The following is a 21,260-nucleotide window of genomic DNA, read 5'->3' on the forward strand; positions in this document are numbered from 1 at the left end:
TTTTGAGTTCACCATGCCAGGTGCTTGCTCTGTGTCCATAGCTTTAAAGGCAACCATTACTTTAATTGCTGGTTCGTGGATGCTTGCCTGCCTTGTAAAAATATTCCTTCTGGTAAGTTGAAAGATATTTCCAGGGCCTTTCCCCCTTGTTCCCGTCAATTAAAGTTTGTATTATAGTTCCCCCGCTGGGTCCAAGTGTTGTGTGTCCTTGAAGACAACAACTTTGTCATGTCAAACATGTTGTCAATGAATCACTAGGCTATTACTTTGGAAAATTTGTAAATAATGGCTAAAATGTACTCCAGGATGAGTTCAAGTGAAGCGGCGGTACAGGGGTAGACCAGGGGCGAAAATCCCGGGGGGGACAGGGGGGACAAGTCCCCCCCATTATTAAAGCTGTCCCCCCCTAGAATAATTTGAGACAGAATTAATAATTTTGGAACAATGCAGTAGTATTTAGTAGTGATGCACCAAAATGAAAATTTGTGGCCGAAACCGAAATCGAAAATAATAATAAACAGTAAAATCCCATTACACTTAAAACAAGAATCATCACTGGAAAAATAACTTGTTATTTGACAATTTTTACCTGTTTCAAGTAAATTTTCACTTGAAATAAGTAGAAAAATCTGCCAGTGGAACAAGATTTATCTTATAAGCAAAACAATCTTGTTCCACTGGCAGATTTTTCTACTTATTTTAAGTGAAAATCTACTTGAAACAGGTGAAAATTGTTGTTTTTTTCCAGTGATGAGTCTTGTTTTAAGTGTAATGATGTTTTTTTTTAAACTAAAAATGAGACATTTGAACTAGAAATAAGGCAAATATTCTTGTTAAGATTTTGGGTTTTTGCAGTGTATTATGTCAGATGTGCTGTATTATTGCCACCTTCCACCTAATACCATTGTTTTGTATTACTCTAAGAAAGGTCTTCTGCCTGTTTGCGAGATATAGTTGAAAATGTCAAAATGCTGTATTAAAGGAAGGCTAAAACTTTTATTCCTTGTCCCCCCCTGGATTTATTCTCTAAAATGTTACTGTTTATTGTCCCCCCCCAACTATGAAACGGGATTTTCGCCCCTGGGGTAGGCTATAAACAAGTTTTTACTCACCTCACCACAATAGTTATAAGTTAAATGCATTTCTGTCCGTTGTTTTATTTTAATTCAAAGGGTGGGCTAGTGTGAAAGTTTTGAAAATGTTGGAGTCAATGGGGGAAAAATTGTGCTAGGAGCATCTGTGCGGCTCCACCGCAATCATGCTTTCCGACTGCTTCGGACAACGATACAAATTTAGCCTAAAATTGATGTATTAGCACATTTTTAATAGTTGTCAGCCACTAAATCGATTCAATATTAATTCCACTTTGCTCCCCATAGTAATTGTATTTTGTTAACGCTTCTCGTTTAGAGTGGAAAATCACAGACAAATGCCCTAACATGAACGCATCTGTTTCGCTGTCGTCATGGCAACGCCATAGCGCCTAACCAAGCACCATCTCCGAGCCCAAGTATCGTCTCTAAACTCGTTGTAAAGGTTAACCTGTCATGTCGTCGATGAACAGGAGGGCTTTTAAAGAACTCGTAAGAACAATCAACAGCAGAGTGCAACACTGTGAGTACAACTAATCCTTTCTCCTCTAATTAGCGTGCGTTTCTTCATCCACAGTAGGCATGTCATACTCAGTACTCGAGTTGTAAAAAAAAATCAGGGGGGATGGTGGATTTTATCATATGGGGACAGATCATTTGTGCTGATTACAAATAATATAATATATTACAAATAATAGCACTGACCAAAACACCTGCAGAAATACTGCAGGAATGACATAGCAGCAGTTAAATGCAGCCTTCTGTAAGCTTTAAATATCCACTGGGCTTACATCAAATACATCAAAACACAACAATAAAAAACAGTTTTCTGAACTTATCAATATGACTGTCCTTCACAGGATAAGTAAAATGGATCACTGCAAAAACTCAAAATCTTAACAAGAATGTCATATTTCCAGTTAAAATGTCTCATTTTAGTAATAAAATCTCATTACACTTAAAACAAGACTCATCACTGGAAAAAAACAATTTTCACCTTTTTCAAGTAGATTTTCACTTGAAATAAGTAGAAAAATCTGCCAGTGGAACAAGATTGTTTTGCTTTTATTAAGAAGATCTTGTTCCACTGGCAGATTTTCCTACCGTACTTATTTCAAGTGAACATGTACTTGAAACAGGTGAAAAATGTCAAATAAGTTATTTTTCTGGTGATGACTCTAAATGTTGAAATAGCAGTAAAACCACATTAATTGATGAAATGACATAAGGGATGGAAAGGGGGGATGGCAGTTTTACTGGGGGGATGATTTTGACCGTTTTTATTTCAGGGGGGATGCCATCCCCCCTCATCCCGAGTACTGGTCATACCATCGCTGGTGACCAAACCATGGCCGTATTTAAAATGTTGATATGTCTCTCTTCTCTCAAGTCAATACCGCAGAGATAGAATGCCTTATCCGGGAGTTTGAGCAGCTGAGCATTTCTGGCACAGTTGCAAACGGCTTGGATCGAGTGATGTTCAAAAGGATGCTGCACACAGACTTTGGGCTGACAGATGAAATGATCATGGATAGAGGTATTGTATCCTACACTGCTTCCTATAATCCACCCTCACCAGGATACTTTAGTTTCCAGAAGTCTGAAAACACCATCTCTGTTGGGCATATGCAAAGAGTCACAATACGTCGAGTGCTGATTATTTTTATAGGGTGTCTGCACATAACTGCATAGCTGTTTCAAAATTCAAGTTTAATATGCTCTCTAAAATGTGAATGAGAAGACTTTTTACAAAATGGGTATGTAACTGATCATCTTTCCTCCAGTCTTTAGGGTATTTGACAAAAACAAAGATTACTCCGTCACAGTGGACGAATGGATCGAGGGTCTGTGCGTGTTTCTCCGAGGGAACTTGGATGAAAAAATAAAGTGTAAGTCCTCAAACTTACATTCCTTTCAGTCCTTAAAACTTTCTTACCCTCTCACATAACAGATACAGTTGCAATCTTATACAACTAATAAGTCATTCCTGTTTTGCATGGCTCAGACTGCTTCAGTGTTTATGACCTGGACAGCAAACAACACATAAGCAGAAACGAGATGTTTTCTTGGTTGAAGGACTGTCTCATGAGGCAGTCCACAGAAGAGGACCATGATGAGGGAATCAGAGACGTAATAGAGCACACACTCAAGAAGATGGTGAGAGGTTTGCGCCACAATGTCATTATTATTTTAACATTCTCATTGCATCGCCTTAACAAACCTCCAAAAAAGCTTTACATATGAGCAAAAAACTAGTTTCCTATGTCTTGACTTACCAACATTACCTCTTCCTGCTCTATAGGACCATGATCACGATGGTATGGTGTCATTTAAGGACTTTAATCAAGCAGTAAGAGAGGAAAACTTATTGCTTGAGGCTTTTGGCACCTGCCTCCCTGTTCCCACGGTAATAACATATCAATGTTTTCTGATAGCTTAAAACTTCATGTCAGAAATTCTTATTCTTACAATGTATTTTCTTACTTTTCAGAGTGTTGAGATGTATGAGCGGCGTGTATTTTGGGAAAAACTGTAGCAATAAAAAATTTGAATGAAACTCATTGTTGTTTTTTTCCACTCACTGCCTTTAATGAACACCTTGCTGTTTTCACCGTAATGCAAAATCTTTAAATAAATACAAGCTTTGAGGAGAAACAATTTATAAAATAAAAAAATAATTTCCCAAATCAGAGGGAGAAACCTTTGTGACAAGTCTACAAAGCCGACTGCCCTCAAATGCGGCGACGCGGTTTTATCTTTTTCTCAACAGGTATGATGGCTGGGACTGGTTCCATCTAAACAAACAAAAAGATAATGTTACTGACATGATTACACATGTTTACATTATAGTTAATAAGCAGTTTTATTTCCATTATTATATTGATTTAAAAAAAGAAGTAATGTTGACTACCTGCTTCATTGTGTTCCTGATGAGACTCACTGTTGTATTCAGTGATTCATCTTCCATATCAAATTTAGGGGGTTCTGGTAGTTTTGGCCCAATTAAAGGCTTATTTTCTCCAGAACCATTCCCCGATTCCTCCATAGCTCCTTCCATTTTGCGTTTCCTATTCTCCAACTGTTTGGTCCTTGGGACAAATCTGATAGCACAAGCCTGATCAGAGTCCAGTTTGTGTTTTGTGCCTTTGCCTCTGTTGCTAGGATGGTTGAAGCTTGAGCTCTCTACTTGTTGCTCAGTTATGTCAGTGGTGACATCATGTAAAGTTCCCATTCTGTCCTCTGTTGGCGTAATCCCATGTTGAGTTTGATGCCTGTAAAAGTAATGTTCTTGAGGAGGTAATGGCAGTAGAGGAAATCCTGAATAATGGCTGGTGTTTGAAGTCTCTCCCTCATCGTCATCGTCAGCGGTTTTATCATGTCTGCTGATGTTCGTGTCACACGTGGGGGTTGTAGCTGAAGAAGTGGGCATCTCATGTGTTGTTTCTTTCCTTGTCCTTTCTATCATTTCAAAACAACATTATAGAGAAATCAATGAAAAAAATACAGTTTGTGTTTTCCTTTGCAAATTTACAAGAGGACAGATGAATCAAAAGTATGCCCTGATAAGACAGATTTTAAATATATGGGGGAGGAAAATAAAAATTAAATAAAATATTCTAAATATGTGCATAGAACAGAAAAAATTTAGCAAAATATCCAAACATAGACAGATGCAATAAATTCCCACAATAACGTATGGTTTAAGTTACTGAAATTATGTCTATTTACGTTTGACTGAAAAGTGGTGTTTAGGATGTTTGAGTATTGGTCTTATAACAAATCATGCCCAGTATCTATGGGCTAAAAATGCTGCCATCAGTCCAGTAGTGTTTTAATGCCAGATTATACCTCTGTTACGAGCTACCCTGGTGACATAACTCCTCCGGTCGTGCAGCTTGTGCCTGGTGTCTTCCACGGTCTCGTACTCGGGGACATAACAAACATGCAGCACACCACCATAGAAACTCTTCTCATCCAAGTTGCGTTTCGCTGCTCTGAAACCGAAAAGTTGACAACAAAAATGATTTGGGGAGTGTTTTCAGCTCTGCCAGTTAAAACGTTGTGACCAGTACTCGAGTACTCGAGAAAATCAGGGGGGATGGTGGATTTTATCATATGGGGACAGATAATTTGTGCTGATTGCAAATAATATAATATATTACAAATAATAGCACTGACCAAAACACCTGCAGAAATACTGCAGGAATGACATAGCAGCAGTTAAATGCAGCCTTCTGTAAGCTTTAAATATCCACTGGGCTTACATCTAATACATCAAAACACAACAATAAAAAACAGTTTTCTGAACTTATCAATATGTCTGTGTCCTTCACAGGATAAGTAAAATGGATCACTGCAAAAACTCAAAATCTTGACAAGAATATTTGTCTTATTTCTAGTTAAAATGTCTCATTTTAGTAAAAAAAAATCTCATTACACTTAAAACAAGACTCGTCACTGGAAAAAACAACAATTTTCACCTGTTTCAAGTAGATTTTCACTTGAAATAAGTAGAAAAATCTGTCAGTGGAACAAGATTTTTTTGCTTGTAATGAGAAGATAAATCTTGTCCCACTGGCAGATTTTTCTACTTATTTCAAGTGAAAGTTTACTTGAAACAGGTGAAAATTGTCAAATAAGTTATTTTTCTGGTGTTGAAAACCACATTCATTGATGAAATGACATAAGGGATGGAAAGGGGGGGATGACAGTTTTACAGGGGGGATGATTTGGACCGTTTTTATTTCAGGGGGGGGGGGGGTGCCATCGCCCCTCATCTCCAGTACTGGTTGTGACCTGTGCGAGTCACACAGTGTACCTGGCACTTGTTAATCTGTGAAACTTGATGAGGTAGACCTCGGAGAAGTCCTCTGCGGGATATTCGTCCAGGGGTCGGTACTCCGAGACGGAGCCATACAGGGCACACAGCTGGATCAGCTCCGGCATCACCCCGATGGCCGGGACCCCCTGGATCATCAGGTAACAGGACTCCAAGTTTATCGTGTATACCTGACAGCACATAGAAAACACATGTGGAAAATTATCCTACGAGTTTACCTCTTGTGCTGTCTTTGGGTCAAGGGAGGGTGAAGGGACAAAAGAAGGAATGAAGGAAGGGAGAAAAGATGGAAGTAAGGAAGAAATTAGAAAAGAAGGAAGGAAGTAGGAAAGGGAGTAAGGAAGGGAGAAAAGATGGAAGGGAGGGAGAAAGGAGAAAAGAAGGAAGGAAGTAGGAAAGGGAGTAAGGAGGGGAGGAAAGAAAGGACAAAAGATGGAAGGAAGGGAGAAAGGAAGGAAAGAATGGAGAAAAAAGAAAGAAAGAAGGGAGGGAAGAAGGAAGGAATGGAGAAAATAAGGAAAGAAGGAAGGAAAAGCAAAGAAGGTAATAAAGGAACGAATGACGAAAGGGAGGTAGGAAGAAAAAGGAGTTAAGGAGGGTAAAAAAGGAGGAAAATAGGAAAGGAAGAAGGAAGGAGAGAGCATGGCAGGAGGAAAGAAGGATAGAAGAATTGGGTCATTTTGACCCAAAGACAGCACAAGGGTTACAGAGTTCACTTCTGTAAATAATAATTTTCTTGACGATTTACAGACCTTCACCGCTTTTGCTTTCCTCCCTTCCCTATATTTAGGTCGAGATATGCATACTCTCCGCTGTTCGTGGTGTTTGTAGACTTCTGGGACACTCCAACAATCTGTTTTTCTGTTTTCACTTGTCGCCATGTTTATCGGCATTCGTTTCCGGTTGATGCTTTTCAAAATAAGTGCTAACCCTAAACTCCAACCGTATTTGCGTTGATTGTTTGACTGCCACATACGTTTTATTTTGAAAAGGAAAGCAGTCTACAATCAGTTACTTCAGTCTGATCTGGTTTGCACAGAGCACGTCGATGGATTACTGGTGTGTTGCAGTTTTATGTCAGTGGAGCACACCGTTTGGTATTTTAAGAGCTGACATGGCAATGTGAAAATTATGTTTAGTAATCAAGGCATTCAACCTATAAGTGTTGTGTTTAATAACACAAAAAACTGCTTTCTTCACCTGCCTTCAAAGTTGATATCGCATCTCTCCCTGAACGAGGTAAAAGTTAGCCTAGCTGTATCTAGTGTCATTCAAACTACAGCAAAGTTGTTTGTGATTGTGCGTGTTTTTGGTTTTGCGAGAATTTTTATTTTTTTTTTCTTATTTCAACTATTTATGAAAACTGCTGATAAGTTGATATCTGATTTACCTCTTAGTAAAGTTGTGGTACGTTTTAACCCTTGTGCTGTCGTTGGGTCAAGGGAGGGTGAAGGGAGAAGAGAAGGAATGAAGGACGGGAAAAAAGTAAGGAAGAAAGGAGAAAATAAAGAAAGAAGGAAGGGAGTTAGGAAAGGGAGTAAGGGAGGGAGAAAAGATGGAAGGAAGGGAGAAAGGAAGGAAGGAAAGAAAGAAGGGGGGAAGAAGGAAGGAATGGAGAAAATAAGGAAAGAAGGAAGGAAAAGCAAATAAGGTAATAAAGGAATGAATGACGAAAGGGAGGTAGGAAGAAAAAGGAGTAAAGGAGGAAAAGAGGAAAGGAAGAAGGAAGGAGAGAGCATGGCAGGAGGAAAGAAGAATAGAAGAATTGGGTCATATTGACCCAAAGACAGCACAAGTCCATAATGTCTACATTATTTGAGGTTGGTCATGTCAGGATCTCCACAACTATAAATAAATTGCAAACAGGAGTTTTAGATAATGATCACGAATGCCCCTGAAATGTGCAGTTTCCTGTGAAACTGTGGTATAATAAACAATACTTTGGTCAGAAAGACAGATGATAATGATAATCCGTTTCCATAAAGGGACACATAATCGTAGTTAGACTTTGGTACATCTGTTTTGTAGTAATCCTTAGCTGCTTGATTGACTGAGTTGTGGTTTGCAGTTGTCAGTGTAAACTGTGTGACATGAATGTGTGCTAGCTGAGGGTGGTTATTACACAAGTATTATTATTACACAAGTATTTCTTATATAAAGTACTTTGGGAACCTAAAGCCACAATAGTAAACATAATCCTCGTGCCTTTATGTCACAGAACCAGGCTTTGGAGCTGTCCTGGAGCAATGGATCGACAGTGTTTCTCAGCTGGACTCAAAACAGAACCTCTTCCAGCCCAGACAGTTACAAAGTGGAGATATCTCGACAACTTGGGGAGAAGTTAGGCCTCACAGATGGAGAGCAGGTAGAGGCTTACGTTATTTGCCTTATGAGCAAGAATATCATATTTCTTTTTAATGACAGAAAACTAAAAGTAATTTGCCCCTTCACAGTCATGTATGTTATTGTTTAGGCTGGGAGCTTGTATTGAATGCCTGTTTATGTGGTTTCCTTCAGGGCTTTCTCAGACTGTGTCATCAAGTCTCTTCCTTGAATCAGGTGTTTGTGGAGCCAGTGTCATCTGATGACTGGGAGATATTGGTGGGTAATCTAGTTACCAAGGCATTTACAGTGATTTACTTTCAATTTAATTTCATGCAGTTATGCAGTATTTAAAATACTGAAAATATTAAGTCCAAAAAATATAACTGTATGCATCAAAAGGGACATCTGAAAATGTTATTTCCAATAGTTTGTTGGAAAACCCATGGTGTAAACTGCTTCTTTGACTAAAGTAATGTTTTTCAGTTTAGATATGGACACGTTGATAAGGATAATACAAAAATGTGATCATTATCTGAAGCGGCCTTTAAAGACGTTTTTGATAACTGCAAAGACAACTCATCAGGGATAGTCCTTTCACTAAAAACCACATTTATGATGCAGCCGTTTATCATCTGTTTTTTTGTGACTGACACCTTTCAGGAGCTCCATAGTTCTGCACTTGAGCATCAACTACTGGATCAGATCAGAGTGGTATTCCAAGATGCTGTGTTTCCTGTGTGGGTAGACAATCACACAGTCATCTACATTAAAATAGGTTGGTGCTAATGCTGTTATTTTGTCATATAACGTACCTGTCAAAAGCTGTAGTTTGATCCAAAAATGTGTCAGTGATTATTAATGTGAAGCTGCTGCAGTTATGTTGTTTCAGAAGGTTGTCTCTACTAAGTGAAGAATTTCATCATCCTATTTAAAAAAAAAAAAAAAGTTATATATTTGTATATTTATATTTTATATTCCTGAACCCAGTATGACTTGTTTTATTTCCACACAGCTTCACTCTCCCCATACGTGCCCTATGGTCGCCTGGAGCAGTTCACAGAACTTGTAGTGTCTCCCAAGATCCGTGGTGGATTTGGCAACCTCAGCGATTCTTTTGAGAAATCAAGACAGTTTCAGCATTTTCACACACAGCAGAACGCAGATGTTTCCTCTCCCTCAGGACCATCATCTGCAAGTGCATCTCATATTCCTCATAGAAGCCACTGGGGTGGCATCCCTGACCTGAAGAGCTTACTTTGCCGTGTGATAAAGAACACTCATGACACAGTCAAAGAGCAGCCACCTGTGCCTGACATTCCTGCCCTCTTCTCAGACTCTCTGTGCAGAGTGTGCAGCACACCTCCAGACTCTCTCTGCACCATCAGCCACATTACTACTGGTGTTATTCATTTATTTCCTTGGAGCTCTTGCTTGAGTACAATCCTAAGTGGAGGCCAGTCTTCAGTGACGTATGGTCTGCTCTCCAAAGTTTCATCTCCTAAAGAAGTGAGGGACAGAGCCAAGCAGTCCACTGAGAAAAAGAAGAATGTAGGAGTTGCCAAAGAAGGTGCCACAGCTAAAGGAGCAGAGGAGGTGAAAGAAGAGAAAGCCATGGTGGTCAGGACAGTGTGCCATGGTGTTGAGATGCTGACGGGGAAGGAGAGAAGTCAAAGTAAGGGAGCGATCTATCGTGGAAGAGTTTGGGTGAGTATGATGTGGAACAGAGGAATATATCATACTTTTATACACATTAAACTTATAGAAGTATGTAGCTTAGTCTTCTGATGCTAGAAACCGTTTCATATGTTATAAAGTTGTGTTTTTTTTCCAGATCCCACCGCCCCTTGCCAGTCAATTAAATATCCAGCCACATTCAGCCGTGAGAATTAAACCTGTGAAATCAGCCATCAAAGTAGCTACTAAGATTCATCTGCAGTCTGTAAAACCTCAGGTGAGTACTGATGTTCACATCTGTTGTTTAATGTGCAATTACAAATGTTCAATTTAGTTACAGATTATGTCCATCTGATCTTTGGTATGTTGTCGACTTTAGCCAGAGGAGGAGGGTGAAGACATCCAGACAGTTTTTCTTGGCTGGTTGCACGCACAGTGTCATGAACCTTTGGCTTGTCTGACTGCTCGCTCTGGCAACATCCTCCTACATGGAAATGATGGTGACTTATTTCTACACCTCTGTTACTGGCTTAAGAAGTGTATTTATATCAACCAAAACGTTATATACAGGGTTTCCGCGGGGTTTTAAAAAGTATTAAAAGGTGATAAATGAAATTTGCCAAATTTAAGGCCATTAAAAGTGTTAAATTCACTGTCAGAGGTATTATTTTTTTTTTAAATTGGTATTATTTTTTACCTTTTACATTTTAAGCAGTCTATTTTATTGTCATTCACAAAGTAAAATAAATGTGAAACATCTGGTCAACATCAATGAGTCTATAAATCTGTTCTGTATAGTGTTCTATAGTTCAAAATCTGTATTAATGTTAAAATGTCCGTGATTAACACTTAATGTTGCGACAGTTTTTAAAAAAAATCTGAAGGTAGTGAAAAAGGTATTAAATTGGTATTAAATTTAATATAAGGATTGCTGTATAAAATATAATTGCAATTATTATCAATTACAACAATTAGAACGTAATCATGACACATTATAACATATATTGTTGAACATAAAAGTGTCAGTAGTCATAATGAGAACATAACATTTTTAAATTCCTGCAACTACATTCATTCATAGCAAAGCTGGAGATTACTTTGACCGTGTTAAAACCAGAGGAACAGAACGATCCTCCAGACCAGCTGTTTCTGCTCTCTCCCGCTGTTCTCCAGAAGGAAGATGTACAGGTACTGCCATGCGCGTACTAGAAACTGCAATGTTGCAAGAGATATTTTCATCACTTTTAACTTTTTATGTAAATGTCAGGTGTTTTCTGAAGTTGTTTGTGCCACTTCCAGGTGGACAGAAAGCCCGCACCAGAGCCAGCTTCAAAGGCTGTCCCTGAGGTGCCTGACCATGACCTTCCTGCCCTCAGCATTCTTGGGTAAGCTATTTCAGCGCGTGTGCATTGCTAATTTTAAGATGTTTTTCCAGCATTCATTTTTCAATCCCCTGTGTTTTCCCAGTGGGGTTGCTGACCTTAGTAGGACTGGACTTGAATTCATCTCCCACAGTCTTCTGGGTAGTCCCCTCTCAAGGGAGCTCGGTACAACTGGACAGGGACTTCAAGGAGGAGCTCTACTCATCACTGGAGCTAAGGTATTTGCTGATTTAACATCTTATTTAACCATGGAAATGCAAAGTATGTACGGTAGAATGTTGCGGAAATGACATTGGCGTTTCAAATTTTTTCAGTCTCAGTTCTCAATGAAACACTGAAACTGTATACCTGAATACATTTTATCTTACTTAAAGTAGCATTGTTTTATTAAGTCTGTAACATGTTGTGCTCTGATTGCTCGTCACAGGGGAGTGGGAGGAGCACGTTGTCGCGAGCACTCTGCAGAAAAGCCAGAGAGGATCTGGATGCACATGTTGAAGTGGTGGACTGCAAAAAGCTACAAGGTCAAGGCACATTCCATGAATTTTGATTGTCAAATGATCAAATGATGGATTACTATGTATCAGTAAAAACGTAACAAACTTGTCTACACTTTTATTTTCAGGCAAAAAGACAGAAACTGTGAGACAGATTTTTCAGGACATTTTTGAGCAGGCAGAGTGGCGACAGCCTTCTGTTGTTCTACTGGACGACTTGGATCATTTGACGCATGCACCGACTTCTCCTGAACACGAACAAGGGCCTGAGGCGTTGCTGCAACTGCACATTGCACAAAGTAAACTAAAACTGTCATCTCAGATATGTGACGAGTGATGAAAAAGCAAGCCATTTCAGGTTTTATGATCATAACTTTTGTTTCTCTGCACCTGCAGGTCTGAAAGATGCAGTGGACGAGGTTGTGGCCCACTCGAGCCTGGTGTGCATGATTATCACCAGCCAGAGTGAGCACTCTCTCCACCCTTCTCTGACTGAGGTGCAAGGCTCTCACTTCATCCAGGGACTATTAAACATCCAGCCACCAGATCAGGTCAGCGCTCATACCCGTATAGAAGCACACACACACACTGAGAATGAAGAAAAAGTGAGGGGGTGGAAAATTGTTATTGTTTGCAGGCCCAGAGAGCTGAAATCCTGCGGCATCTGATCCTAAGGAAGTCCTTCCTGTCAGAAGAGACCTTACACACTCTTGATCTAGGGGCAGTTGCCAAGGAAACAGAGGGATACACAGCACAAGATCTCACACTGCTTTTGGAACGGGCTATCCATGCTAATATAATGCAAACGGGAAATAGTGACGAAGGTACCAAAATATCTTGCATATTGTTGCATTGTTCTAGACAGAAAAAAGCAGCTAAGATTTTCATATTGTTTATTCAAAGAGCACCTTTAGACTTATGCTCACTTGTGCTACTTTTACTTTACGCATTTGGACTCAGGTACATGTCTGTCATGGAGGGACTTTGCACAAGCCCTGAAGGGATTCACCCCCCCCTCACTATGGGGTGTAGACCTTCACACACCGAGTGGAGCGGGGCTAGAGAGGGTAGGAGGACTTACAGAGGTGCGGCAGCAGCTAATGGACACCATACTGCTCCCTGCTAAGGTCGGTTACCCCTTTTACATAATGACCATACAAGTGTTATGCATGCCGTTACTTTTTTATTCTTGCCATACTTCTGCAAACATGTGTCTACTTATTGTGTGTTGTGCTATTTGGAGGCAATGGGAAAAACATGTATGAATAAAAGTTATACAAATAATTAGGCCTGTGTTGAAAAGATCGATTCTCCGATTTTAAATCGATTCTCATATTAATTCCTAAAAATCGATTCATATGTCTAAAGATCGAATTAAAAAAAAAAGTATTATTTTATTTTTTTATTTTTTTTCATCATTACATTAAAACCTTTGGTACTTTTTTGTTTATGCCCAAAAAAGGAATATTATGTTGGACACGAGAATAACTGGTGCCATGTTTTTGCCTTTAAATATATTTAAAGGTATGAAAACATTAAAGTTTTCAGTTATAATTGCATAAATTGTCTATATTTCTTTGCTTTATATACTGTCTTGGGGTTACATTTGCATAAATGTTAAAAACCAAATTCTCATAAATTGGGAAAAAATAAAAGCGATTTCTTTCGTCCTCTGTTTCCTCCCTGGATCTGTTTGATAATTCTGCCCCAGAATGTTTCTGAAAGCAGTTCTATCAGCATTCTGGGAGCTGATTGGTCCTTACAGCATCATTAGCTGCCAATACTTGCTGTTTAATCTCAATATAATATTAGTATTAATATGTTGCATAACTAGACAGTCATATAATTCATGCAACAGCTGAAAAAACAGTTTTATTAACAGTAACCCAAATCAATATCGGATCGAATCGAATCAAAGAGTGATAATCTATTCTGAATCTTAAGAATCAGAATCGAATCGATTCTTGATATTTGAATCGATCCCCAGCCCTACAAATAATGGTTCAACACTGGAAAGCCATTTTACTGCCAAGGAACAAGCAGACTTTATAAAATCATTGTTCATCATAAGACTGCTGAAGTATTTTAAGGTCATTCTTTCCCTGGTTCAAGTGAGCCTTTCAAACATGATTTACATGAATAACTTGAATATGGCGTCATTGTTCATGGCTGTCTTAGCAGAGCCTTGGTGGAAGACTGGAAGGATCTTCTAGCATCTGTATTGGATGAAGTCTCTTAATCTCTTTCTCAGTAAAGGCAGAGCCAAATGTTGGCAGCTGCAGCTCAGGAGGCAGAGTGGTTGTCTTTCAATGGGAGGGTTGATGGTTTGCTCCTCCATGGTGAAGCATCTAGCATATTTTCTCATCTGAAAATCACTTTGGTCAACAAATATTGTAATTTAACTAAACTTTAACTGGCAAATATTAAACTGGCCTTTAGTCAGATTAAAACACTTCAATGCTGTTAAGGCGTGGACCTATGATGTTAAAAGGGTATGCAACATGGTGTTACAAAGTAGCCATCCTTAATTATGTATTTATCAGTGGATAATAACTATCAATAGTTTCATCAGAAGTTGGAGATGGGGGGTGACTGCAAATGGATTGAAAATAAATTACAGAATGAAGGGTAAATATGAAAAGTAGTCACTCTTTTGTGCTTAAGAGGCATTCTAGTTTTAAGAGGTTTATTGTCATAAAAAACACTGAGCATTTAAATTACTACTTTTATAGTCTTTACACTGTGTGAATAAAATAAACCTAATTTAAAGTATAAAAAATGTTCTAAAGAAAAATATTTGTTTTGCACCAGTTTATTATTAGTCGACACAAATAGTAAATTAGGGTAACTACGTCGTTAACTGCATCCTGAGTGGACCGGTCCTGATGGTACACAGACTGCAGCTGGTCCAGTGTGTCTGAGAGAGGATATACTATCTGAACCAAGTGCATGAGTTTTCATTTGTTTTATTTTTCATTTATTTTTAGTCATCGTCCATATCCTCAGGACTTGGGCTTACTGGAAACTTTCATGTAGTCCTGTAGTTGTGTTGTATTTGGAGCAATATCCAGTATGATGTGAGGAAAAAGTCAGCATGGACTTTGTCTTCCTGAGGGAGATAAAAAAGGGATGAAGCAGTTTTTTGTTTTTTTTTTGACAATGATTTGATCTGTTTTCGTTTTTATAGTCCAAGCTCTTTGTGTTTGGGCTGCAGTTCTAAAGTGTTTCTTTCAAACCTGATCCTTGAACCTTGCATGAAACACTAACTTAATGTACGTTTTTCACATGTTGCAGTTTCCCATCCTCTTTTCCAATCTTCCTATCCGACATCGCTCTGGAGTTCTGCTGTACGGAGCTCCTGGTACAGGGAAGACGCTGCTGGCCAGGGCTGTGGCCAGAGAGAGTGCTATGAACTTCATCAGTATCAAGGTAGACTGGCCTTTGCTTTGTACGTTTGAGAAATAAAGCGCGTACGTGAACTAACTGTTCTTCTGTCTAGGGGCCTGAACTTCTGAGTAAATACATTGGAGCCAGTGAACAAGGAGTCCGTGATGTGTTCCAGAGGTTAGTGAACATTTAAGTAAAAAATAGCAATAAGGCCCAGTAATAACTATTAATAAAATAATTTAATGGCTTGCCCACTTGTGTCTGTTTCAGAGCACAAGCTGCCAAACCGTGCATCCTGTTCTTTGATGAATTTGACTCTCTGGCCCCGAGGAGGGGCCACGACAGCACGGGTGTAACGGACCGCGTGGTGAACCAGCTCCTCACCCAGCTCGACGGAGTGGAAGGGCTGCAGGGTAGGCTCAAGCATCAGTGTGTTGTTGGAACCTTACATGTCACTGTAACAGAAGTGAGAACAATGGTTACGACATGGATCTCAGCTATGTTAGCTAAGTCAGTGATCTTGACAAATAATGGACTTTGAGTGTTGACATGTGGAAACCAGCCCCTCTGGAAAGTGGGAATGGTTTGTCAGTGAAGTAGAACACAATATTTTTGTAACCTGACTACCAGAGCCCCCCGTGCAGGGGGCACATTTGATTTAAGATGCCTGAGAACACGCTGGCAAGTGAAGGGATTTTATTAAACATGCCCAAGATGGAGCCGTAATTCGATCTAATTACCGTTTTCATCCGCAGGCGTGTATGTGCTTGCAGCCACGAGCCGTCCAGACTTAATTGACCCAGCCCTGTTGAGACCTGGACGACTGGACAAGTCCCTCTACTGCCCCCCTCCTGACCTGGTTCTTTTCAAATCTGTCCTTCACAACCTTTGCAGTTATTGATTAGTAACACTACACTAAATAATATTAAGAAGCAGTCTGGTCAGAGGCATTTTACACACTTTGTTTTTGTGTCACATTTGCAGGACGCACGTGTGGAGATCCTGAAGGCCCTGAGTACAGGCCTCTCTCTGGCTCCTGACGTGGACCTGCAGCAGCTGGCAGCCGTCACGGAGCACTTCACTGGTGCAGACCTGAAAGCCCTGCTCTACAACGCGCAGCTGGAAGCTGTCCACAACCGTCCAGGCACCGAAACACCAAATGTACAGATACCGTCCTTAAAATTCTTTTTATTGTCAAGGGTTTCCAGGAGAGGGAGGCAGGGCACTGTTGCCCAGTTTATTCTCATAATATTTATAATTCATGTTGAAGCAGTCAGTTTTTTTCTGTCCTGAAGGGAGACTTAAGGTGCAGATTTACTTTTAAATGTATGCATAATCATACAGTTTATCTAGAGCAGTATAGATGATCACAATCACAAAAATGCTTACCTGTTGATAGAGAGATCCTAGATGAATGTACAGGACTGTCTCAGAAAATTAGAATATTGTGATAAAGTCCTTTATTTTCTGTAATGCAAAAATGTCATACATTCTGGATTCATTACAAATCAACTGAAATATTGCAAGCCTTTTATTATTTTAATATTGCTGATCATGCCTTACAGCTTAAGAAAACTCAAATATCCTATCTCAAAAAAATTTGAATATTCTGGGAAACTTGATCTTAAACTGTAAGCCATAATCAGCAATATTAAAATAATAAAAGGCTTACAATATTTATGTTGATTTGTAATGAATCCAGAATGTATGACATTTTTGTTTTTTTAATTGCATTACAGAAAATAAAGAACTTTATCACAATATTCTAATTTTCTTAGACAGTCCTGTATTAAAACAAAACAAATGTGAATGAAAATAGTATAAAGCCTAAAGCTCTTTATAAACATGAGGTACACCCTGTTGTAGTTGGTGATTCAAAGTCGTCTCATATTTCCCGCATACATTTATCAACCATCATGTCCTCATCATGAATGTAGAATGTCTTCCTTCACATACTTGCATGCAAAGCCAGTGAAAGCTCTAATTTAATTCCAAAGCAAGTTGCAGTAAAATATTTAAAGCTCTTGTTTGTCGTGTCTCTAAAATCTGGCTGTCTGTTTGCTGTGCGGCCATCAGGAGCTGACGCTTGCCTCGGACAGCGACATGAGCCTGTCCTCCATGATCTTTCCAAACAACAGCAGTGGCTCAGATGACTCGGTGGGGGAAGGAGACCAAGGCGTGGGTCTGGACCAATCTATGGTTCTTCTAGAGTCCAGTGAACTTCGAGCAGAAGATGAACAATGCCGTGGTAACGTCTGGAGAATTTATTTTGGAAGCTCTTATGAGTCAGAGTTGGAAAATTCCCCGGTTCCCAGACAGGTGAGCACTTACACGGTAACAGAATTTATATTGTTTAGATATTTTCATAGCTCAATTTAGATCCCATTTGATGAATACTTATTTGTATATACTCTCTCCCTAACTTATGAACAAGTACTTTGCCAAACAATGACAAAAGAAAGTTATTTTTCTTTTCTTTTTGTAGATATTTATGATTGCTTGTAGTTTGTAATTTCCTTCATTACTGATCAGTTGGTTGCAGTGCATCGTCCTGCCAACAGATGTCAGTAACATCTAAGTCTTTTGCCCTGTTGCTTGAAGTATTTATACTTACAGCACATGCATTAATTTATGCCAGCGTCATGTCTTGTTTTGTCCTGAATTAAACAGGCCAACTGAGTAGTTTTAACTGTTGTGTCATCAACAGAACTCGCAGTACATCTCTGGACCCAACTCCATGACACATGACTTGGCGGGGGGATCGGTCCGTGAGCCAGTCAGCGCTCTTCCTCCCGCTTACATGTCCTCCATCCAGGCTGGATATCAAGAGCTTCACCCAGATCAGCTTGACCGCCTACAACAAAACATAAACTATATCAAGAATAACTACAGGAGAGCCAACGTAAGAAGCAACACCTCTAAATTCCGCGATGTTCTTTTAAATATCTATTTTGGTAGAAACATTTTTAGAAGTATTTCCTTCTCTGCTGCATCACCTCAGTCATAGCCAGTGTGGGTCTAGACAGATCCACAGGCTTCTCCTTGTGTAAGTGTTTTGTGTTTATTGCTACAGCAGGAGTGTGTCTGGAGCCGTTCAGCCTCCAGCCAGGCGGGCCTGTCGCTGTCTGGAGCTCACATACACGCTGCCATAGCTGCGACCAAACCATCCCTCAGTCAGGCCGACTGGAAGAGATACACAAGACTGTGAGTACTGAGACACCTGAATTGAACCTGTTAAAGTCTTAAATAGGACTGAGTTTTCAACCAGCAAATGTCCCAGCTTCAGGATGAGTTTAAAAACACTTGAGAAAGATCCTGTCATGCAGCAGCAGCAGCCCAGCAACATGGGTCCATTTAAAATCGATCAGTAATTATAAAACAGGACTCATTTCTTAGGTCTCAAGTGGATGAACACTTTCTTCATGTGCCGTCAATACATTTGATTTTAAAGCAGCATTTTGACATACATCTCCTGTTTGTTTATTTTACTAACTGTGTTTTTTTTTTTTTCATAAGGTATGAAGACTTTGCTGGTTCAGGAGACAAAAAAATGCTCCCCTCTGTCACATTCAAACCAGGGCAACGTGTGACTTTAGCCTAATCACGTTTATCAGTCTGACACTTCATTGATCACACAGATAATTATGTGTCAAACATGTTTGTAAGAAGTCTCTCTTCTGGTCTGGTGATGCATCTGCAATCTTACCACGTAATATGTACATTAAACCACAAATCTGTAATGTAATTTATAAATAGTGTAATTTTAAACTATAAAAAGAAAAATGGAAATCTTTCTTTACATTTTGTCAATACTTTATTACTTGTAAAGCTCTTGAATGATATTCGGTTTACAGCAAGCATTGTAGATTGATGATCAAAACCTTACTGAATATCCTCATTTAAAGTGTTGATAGAAAAATACTGGCTGAATTTTTAGATGATTAAAGTCCCTGTCAGCAACGCAGCCAGTGAAATCATCTTTGACTTTGTCTTGTTTTGGCTTATCTTTGCTTTCATAACACACTCTTTCAAATAAATGAGGGGGAAATCCATAACATCTATAATATAAGTATTCAGCATTTCATTCTTATTTTAAAGATTTTTTTGGGCTCTAGTGGACCTTTTATTCAAGTTGCAGACAGGAAGGGGGTAGAGAGAGTGAATGGGGATGACATGCAGCAAAGGTGCGCAGGCCGGGATTCAAACCTGCAACCGCTGCAGGAGGACTGTGGCCTCAGTATATGAGCCGCTTGCTTAACCCACTGCGCCACTGAGCAGTCCTCATGCTTATTATTATCCTTATTTCTTTTTAGTTTTGGTGCAAAAAGTAAAGTAAGGAGTGTCCCATCATTTATGACGTCTGTAAAAACACAACCACGCATGCACACAGATTTATAAATCATACATGCAGACATATCTTTGTAAGTTCACACAGTTTTAGCCATAAAAGTGCAGTTTCTGTCATGCATCTGGCTCTTGTAGTGTTTCTCTGAAACGTCATTCTTAGTTTCTGGGAGTGAAACTTGTTCTAAACAGCTTCAAGGAGAAGAAACGAAACCTCAAAGATTAGATGTGACGCACTGACTCGCTGATTCGCTAGAACACTCAATGGAAAGGAAGGTCAACTTTAAGGAGATTTTAAAAGCAATTTCAAAGCTCTCCTGCAGCCTCGGCTCTTCTGCTTAACTTCCTTTTCTTACTGGTTTTAACCTTTGGTTGTATCATTCTGCAGACTTCCAAAAACTCTTGACTGAAAGCTTCAAGGAATCTTAAACAGTGGAGTCTTACCTGAGACGGTAGTCTTCAAACTTTACTTGGATTTTTCTCGATCATTTTTTTTTCTCCCATTGAAGCACTGTGCCTGCCATCGTCCTACACGCGCTGCTTCTGCAGAGGTAAATATAGACAAAAGAGGCTGGTTTTAGCTCGCCTCAGTTTTGCTTCAATCCCACACCACGGAGCAAGAAAAATAAAATGGTCCAGTGGGAGTCGCTTCGAGCACTCTCGCACAAAGAGACAGAGTCTCAAGTTACTGAAGGAAGCTCCTTCAAAATAAATGAAAAGAAAAAGAGACGGCGTGTGGCTGTGGAGGGAGCTAATGCCGTAGGATATTTGCTGCTGTGAAGTTGGCCTTGATTTTGTCCAAGATAACAGCAGTTCACCTTTTGGTGACCTCTGCTGTCTCCAGGAAAGTGAGAGCACAGAAGTACCAATGATGAGTTGTCTCTTGTGGGAGTGTTCAAGCATGAAAGCTGCTGCAACTGGTTTCTTCTCAAACATATCAGCTTCAAGTCACTGCAGAAATCTCCTTACTGTAGTGAGGGACTCATCAAACAACTTGTCATTGCGTTTTCCTTTGAGGAGAGCTCATATGCATCTCCTGAAGATGCTGGGGATTGAACCCAGGGCCTCATACATGCAAAGCACGCGCTCTACCACTTAGCTTCTTCCCCTTCAGCGACTAAATATGAGACGAAGGTCATGATGTCCATCTGTCTTCAGTTGGAATTGTGTCGTTCATTTCCAGCCATCCAAACCTGATGGATGGATTGTAGAAAAAACCTCATTACTGCATCGTCAAAAATACAAACTGGTGCATCTCACAAGTGTTCTCTGGGTCTGCAGTACTTTCACAGCTTTCATTTTCCTCCTCTTATAAATATCAAAATCAGACACAACCACGCTGGTGAACTTTTAACCCCGAGAGTAAAACTACTCAGGAGAAGATCAGGCCCCTCAGGGAGGTATTTTTCTTAATTTACTTCCACATCAAAGGAAGTGTCTTCCTCATCACCTCAAGTGCACAACAAACCACTCGTTCTCTAAACTGATCTCACCTGATCACCACCAACAACAAATGGCCTTATTTATGCTATACACACTTGCTCAGACTGCTTTTCACCAACATAGAACCAACAACAACAACAAAAGTAGACAGATGAAGGTGATTCAGTGACATAAAGAGGACGTCTGAAAGGAAAATGCTGCCGTCGGCTGATTAAAATGTAACTAAAATCAGGAGTTATGGGTGGATGATGACGGATGAGTGTTCAGCTGCTTCTTG

At 39.6% G+C, this 21,260-nt stretch overlaps 3 protein-coding genes across 3 annotated transcripts; 2 read left to right on the forward strand and 1 right to left on the reverse strand.

The window, feature by feature from the left end:
* Positions 1-1,362: 1,362 nt before the first annotated feature.
* clxn (calaxin) lies at positions 1,363-3,627 on the forward strand. Its single transcript, XM_061742341.1, has 6 exons — positions 1,363-1,614; positions 2,482-2,628; positions 2,876-2,980; positions 3,097-3,248; positions 3,394-3,498; positions 3,583-3,627. The coding sequence occupies exons 1-6, from the start codon at positions 1,548-1,550 to the stop codon at positions 3,625-3,627; spliced, it is 621 nt and encodes a 206-aa protein (XP_061598325.1). The 5' UTR covers positions 1,363-1,547.
* A 44-nt stretch (positions 3,628-3,671) lies between these two features.
* On the reverse strand, positions 3,672-6,814 carry rbm48 (RNA binding motif protein 48). The gene is made up of 5 exons (XM_061741876.1): positions 6,684-6,814; positions 5,911-6,101; positions 4,941-5,086; positions 4,003-4,550; positions 3,672-3,886 (listed from the first exon to the last, which is right to left on the reverse strand). Exons 1-5 carry the CDS (start codon positions 6,810-6,812, stop codon positions 3,824-3,826), a joined length of 1,077 nt encoding a protein of 358 aa, XP_061597860.1. The 5' UTR covers positions 6,813-6,814; the 3' UTR covers positions 3,672-3,823.
* A 160-nt stretch (positions 6,815-6,974) lies between these two features.
* Positions 6,975-19,307, forward strand: pex1 (peroxisomal biogenesis factor 1). Its single transcript, XM_061742613.1, has 24 exons — positions 6,975-7,170; positions 8,150-8,296; positions 8,449-8,532; positions 8,917-9,031; positions 9,269-9,960; positions 10,088-10,207; positions 10,310-10,430; positions 11,012-11,118; positions 11,230-11,315; positions 11,398-11,530; positions 11,740-11,836; positions 11,938-12,108; positions 12,206-12,360; positions 12,447-12,633; positions 12,770-12,936; positions 15,104-15,238; positions 15,309-15,373; positions 15,467-15,609; positions 15,952-16,055; positions 16,181-16,357; positions 17,273-17,515; positions 17,904-18,098; positions 18,270-18,400; positions 18,713-19,307. The coding sequence occupies exons 1-24, from the start codon at positions 7,063-7,065 to the stop codon at positions 18,795-18,797; spliced, it is 3,768 nt and encodes a 1,255-aa protein (XP_061598597.1). The 5' UTR covers positions 6,975-7,062; the 3' UTR covers positions 18,798-19,307.
* The last annotated feature ends 1,953 nt before the right edge of the window (positions 19,308-21,260 follow it).

The sequence above is a fragment of the Cololabis saira genome, chromosome 15, assembly GCF_033807715.1.
Source record: "Cololabis saira isolate AMF1-May2022 chromosome 15, fColSai1.1, whole genome shotgun sequence".
NCBI lineage: Eukaryota > Metazoa > Chordata > Actinopteri > Beloniformes > Belonidae > Cololabis > Cololabis saira.

Bases quoted from the DNA above. Each gene is read 5' to 3' on its own strand.
- clxn (XM_061742341.1), top strand. From the start codon at position 1,548: ATGTCGTCGATGAACAGGAGGGCTTTTAAAGAACTCGTAAGAACAATC. The intron at 2,981-3,096 runs GTAAGTCCTCAA...TGCATGGCTCAG, and splicing joins CTTGGATGAAAAAATAAAGT to ACTGCTTCAGTGTTTATGAC. The intron at 3,249-3,393 runs GTGAGAGGTTTG...CCTGCTCTATAG, and splicing joins AGCACACACTCAAGAAGATG to GACCATGATCACGATGGTAT.
- rbm48 (XM_061741876.1), bottom strand. From the start codon at position 6,812: ATGGCGACAAGTGAAAACAGAAAAACAGATTGTTGGAGTGTCCCAGAA. The intron at 6,102-6,683 runs GTCTGTAAATCG...ATGTGCTGTCAG, and splicing joins GGAAAGCAAAAGCGGTGAAG to GTATACACGATAAACTTGGA. The intron at 3,887-4,002 runs GTAGTCAACATT...TTGTTTGTTTAG, and splicing joins TCAGGAACACAATGAAGCAG to ATGGAACCAGTCCCAGCCAT.
- pex1 (XM_061742613.1), top strand. From the start codon at position 7,063: ATGTTTAGTAATCAAGGCATTCAACCTATAAGTGTTGTGTTTAATAAC. The intron at 7,171-8,149 runs GTAAAAGTTAGC...TTTATGTCACAG, and splicing joins CGCATCTCTCCCTGAACGAG to AACCAGGCTTTGGAGCTGTC. The intron at 11,531-11,739 runs GTATTTGCTGAT...TGCTCGTCACAG, and splicing joins TACTCATCACTGGAGCTAAG to GGGAGTGGGAGGAGCACGTT.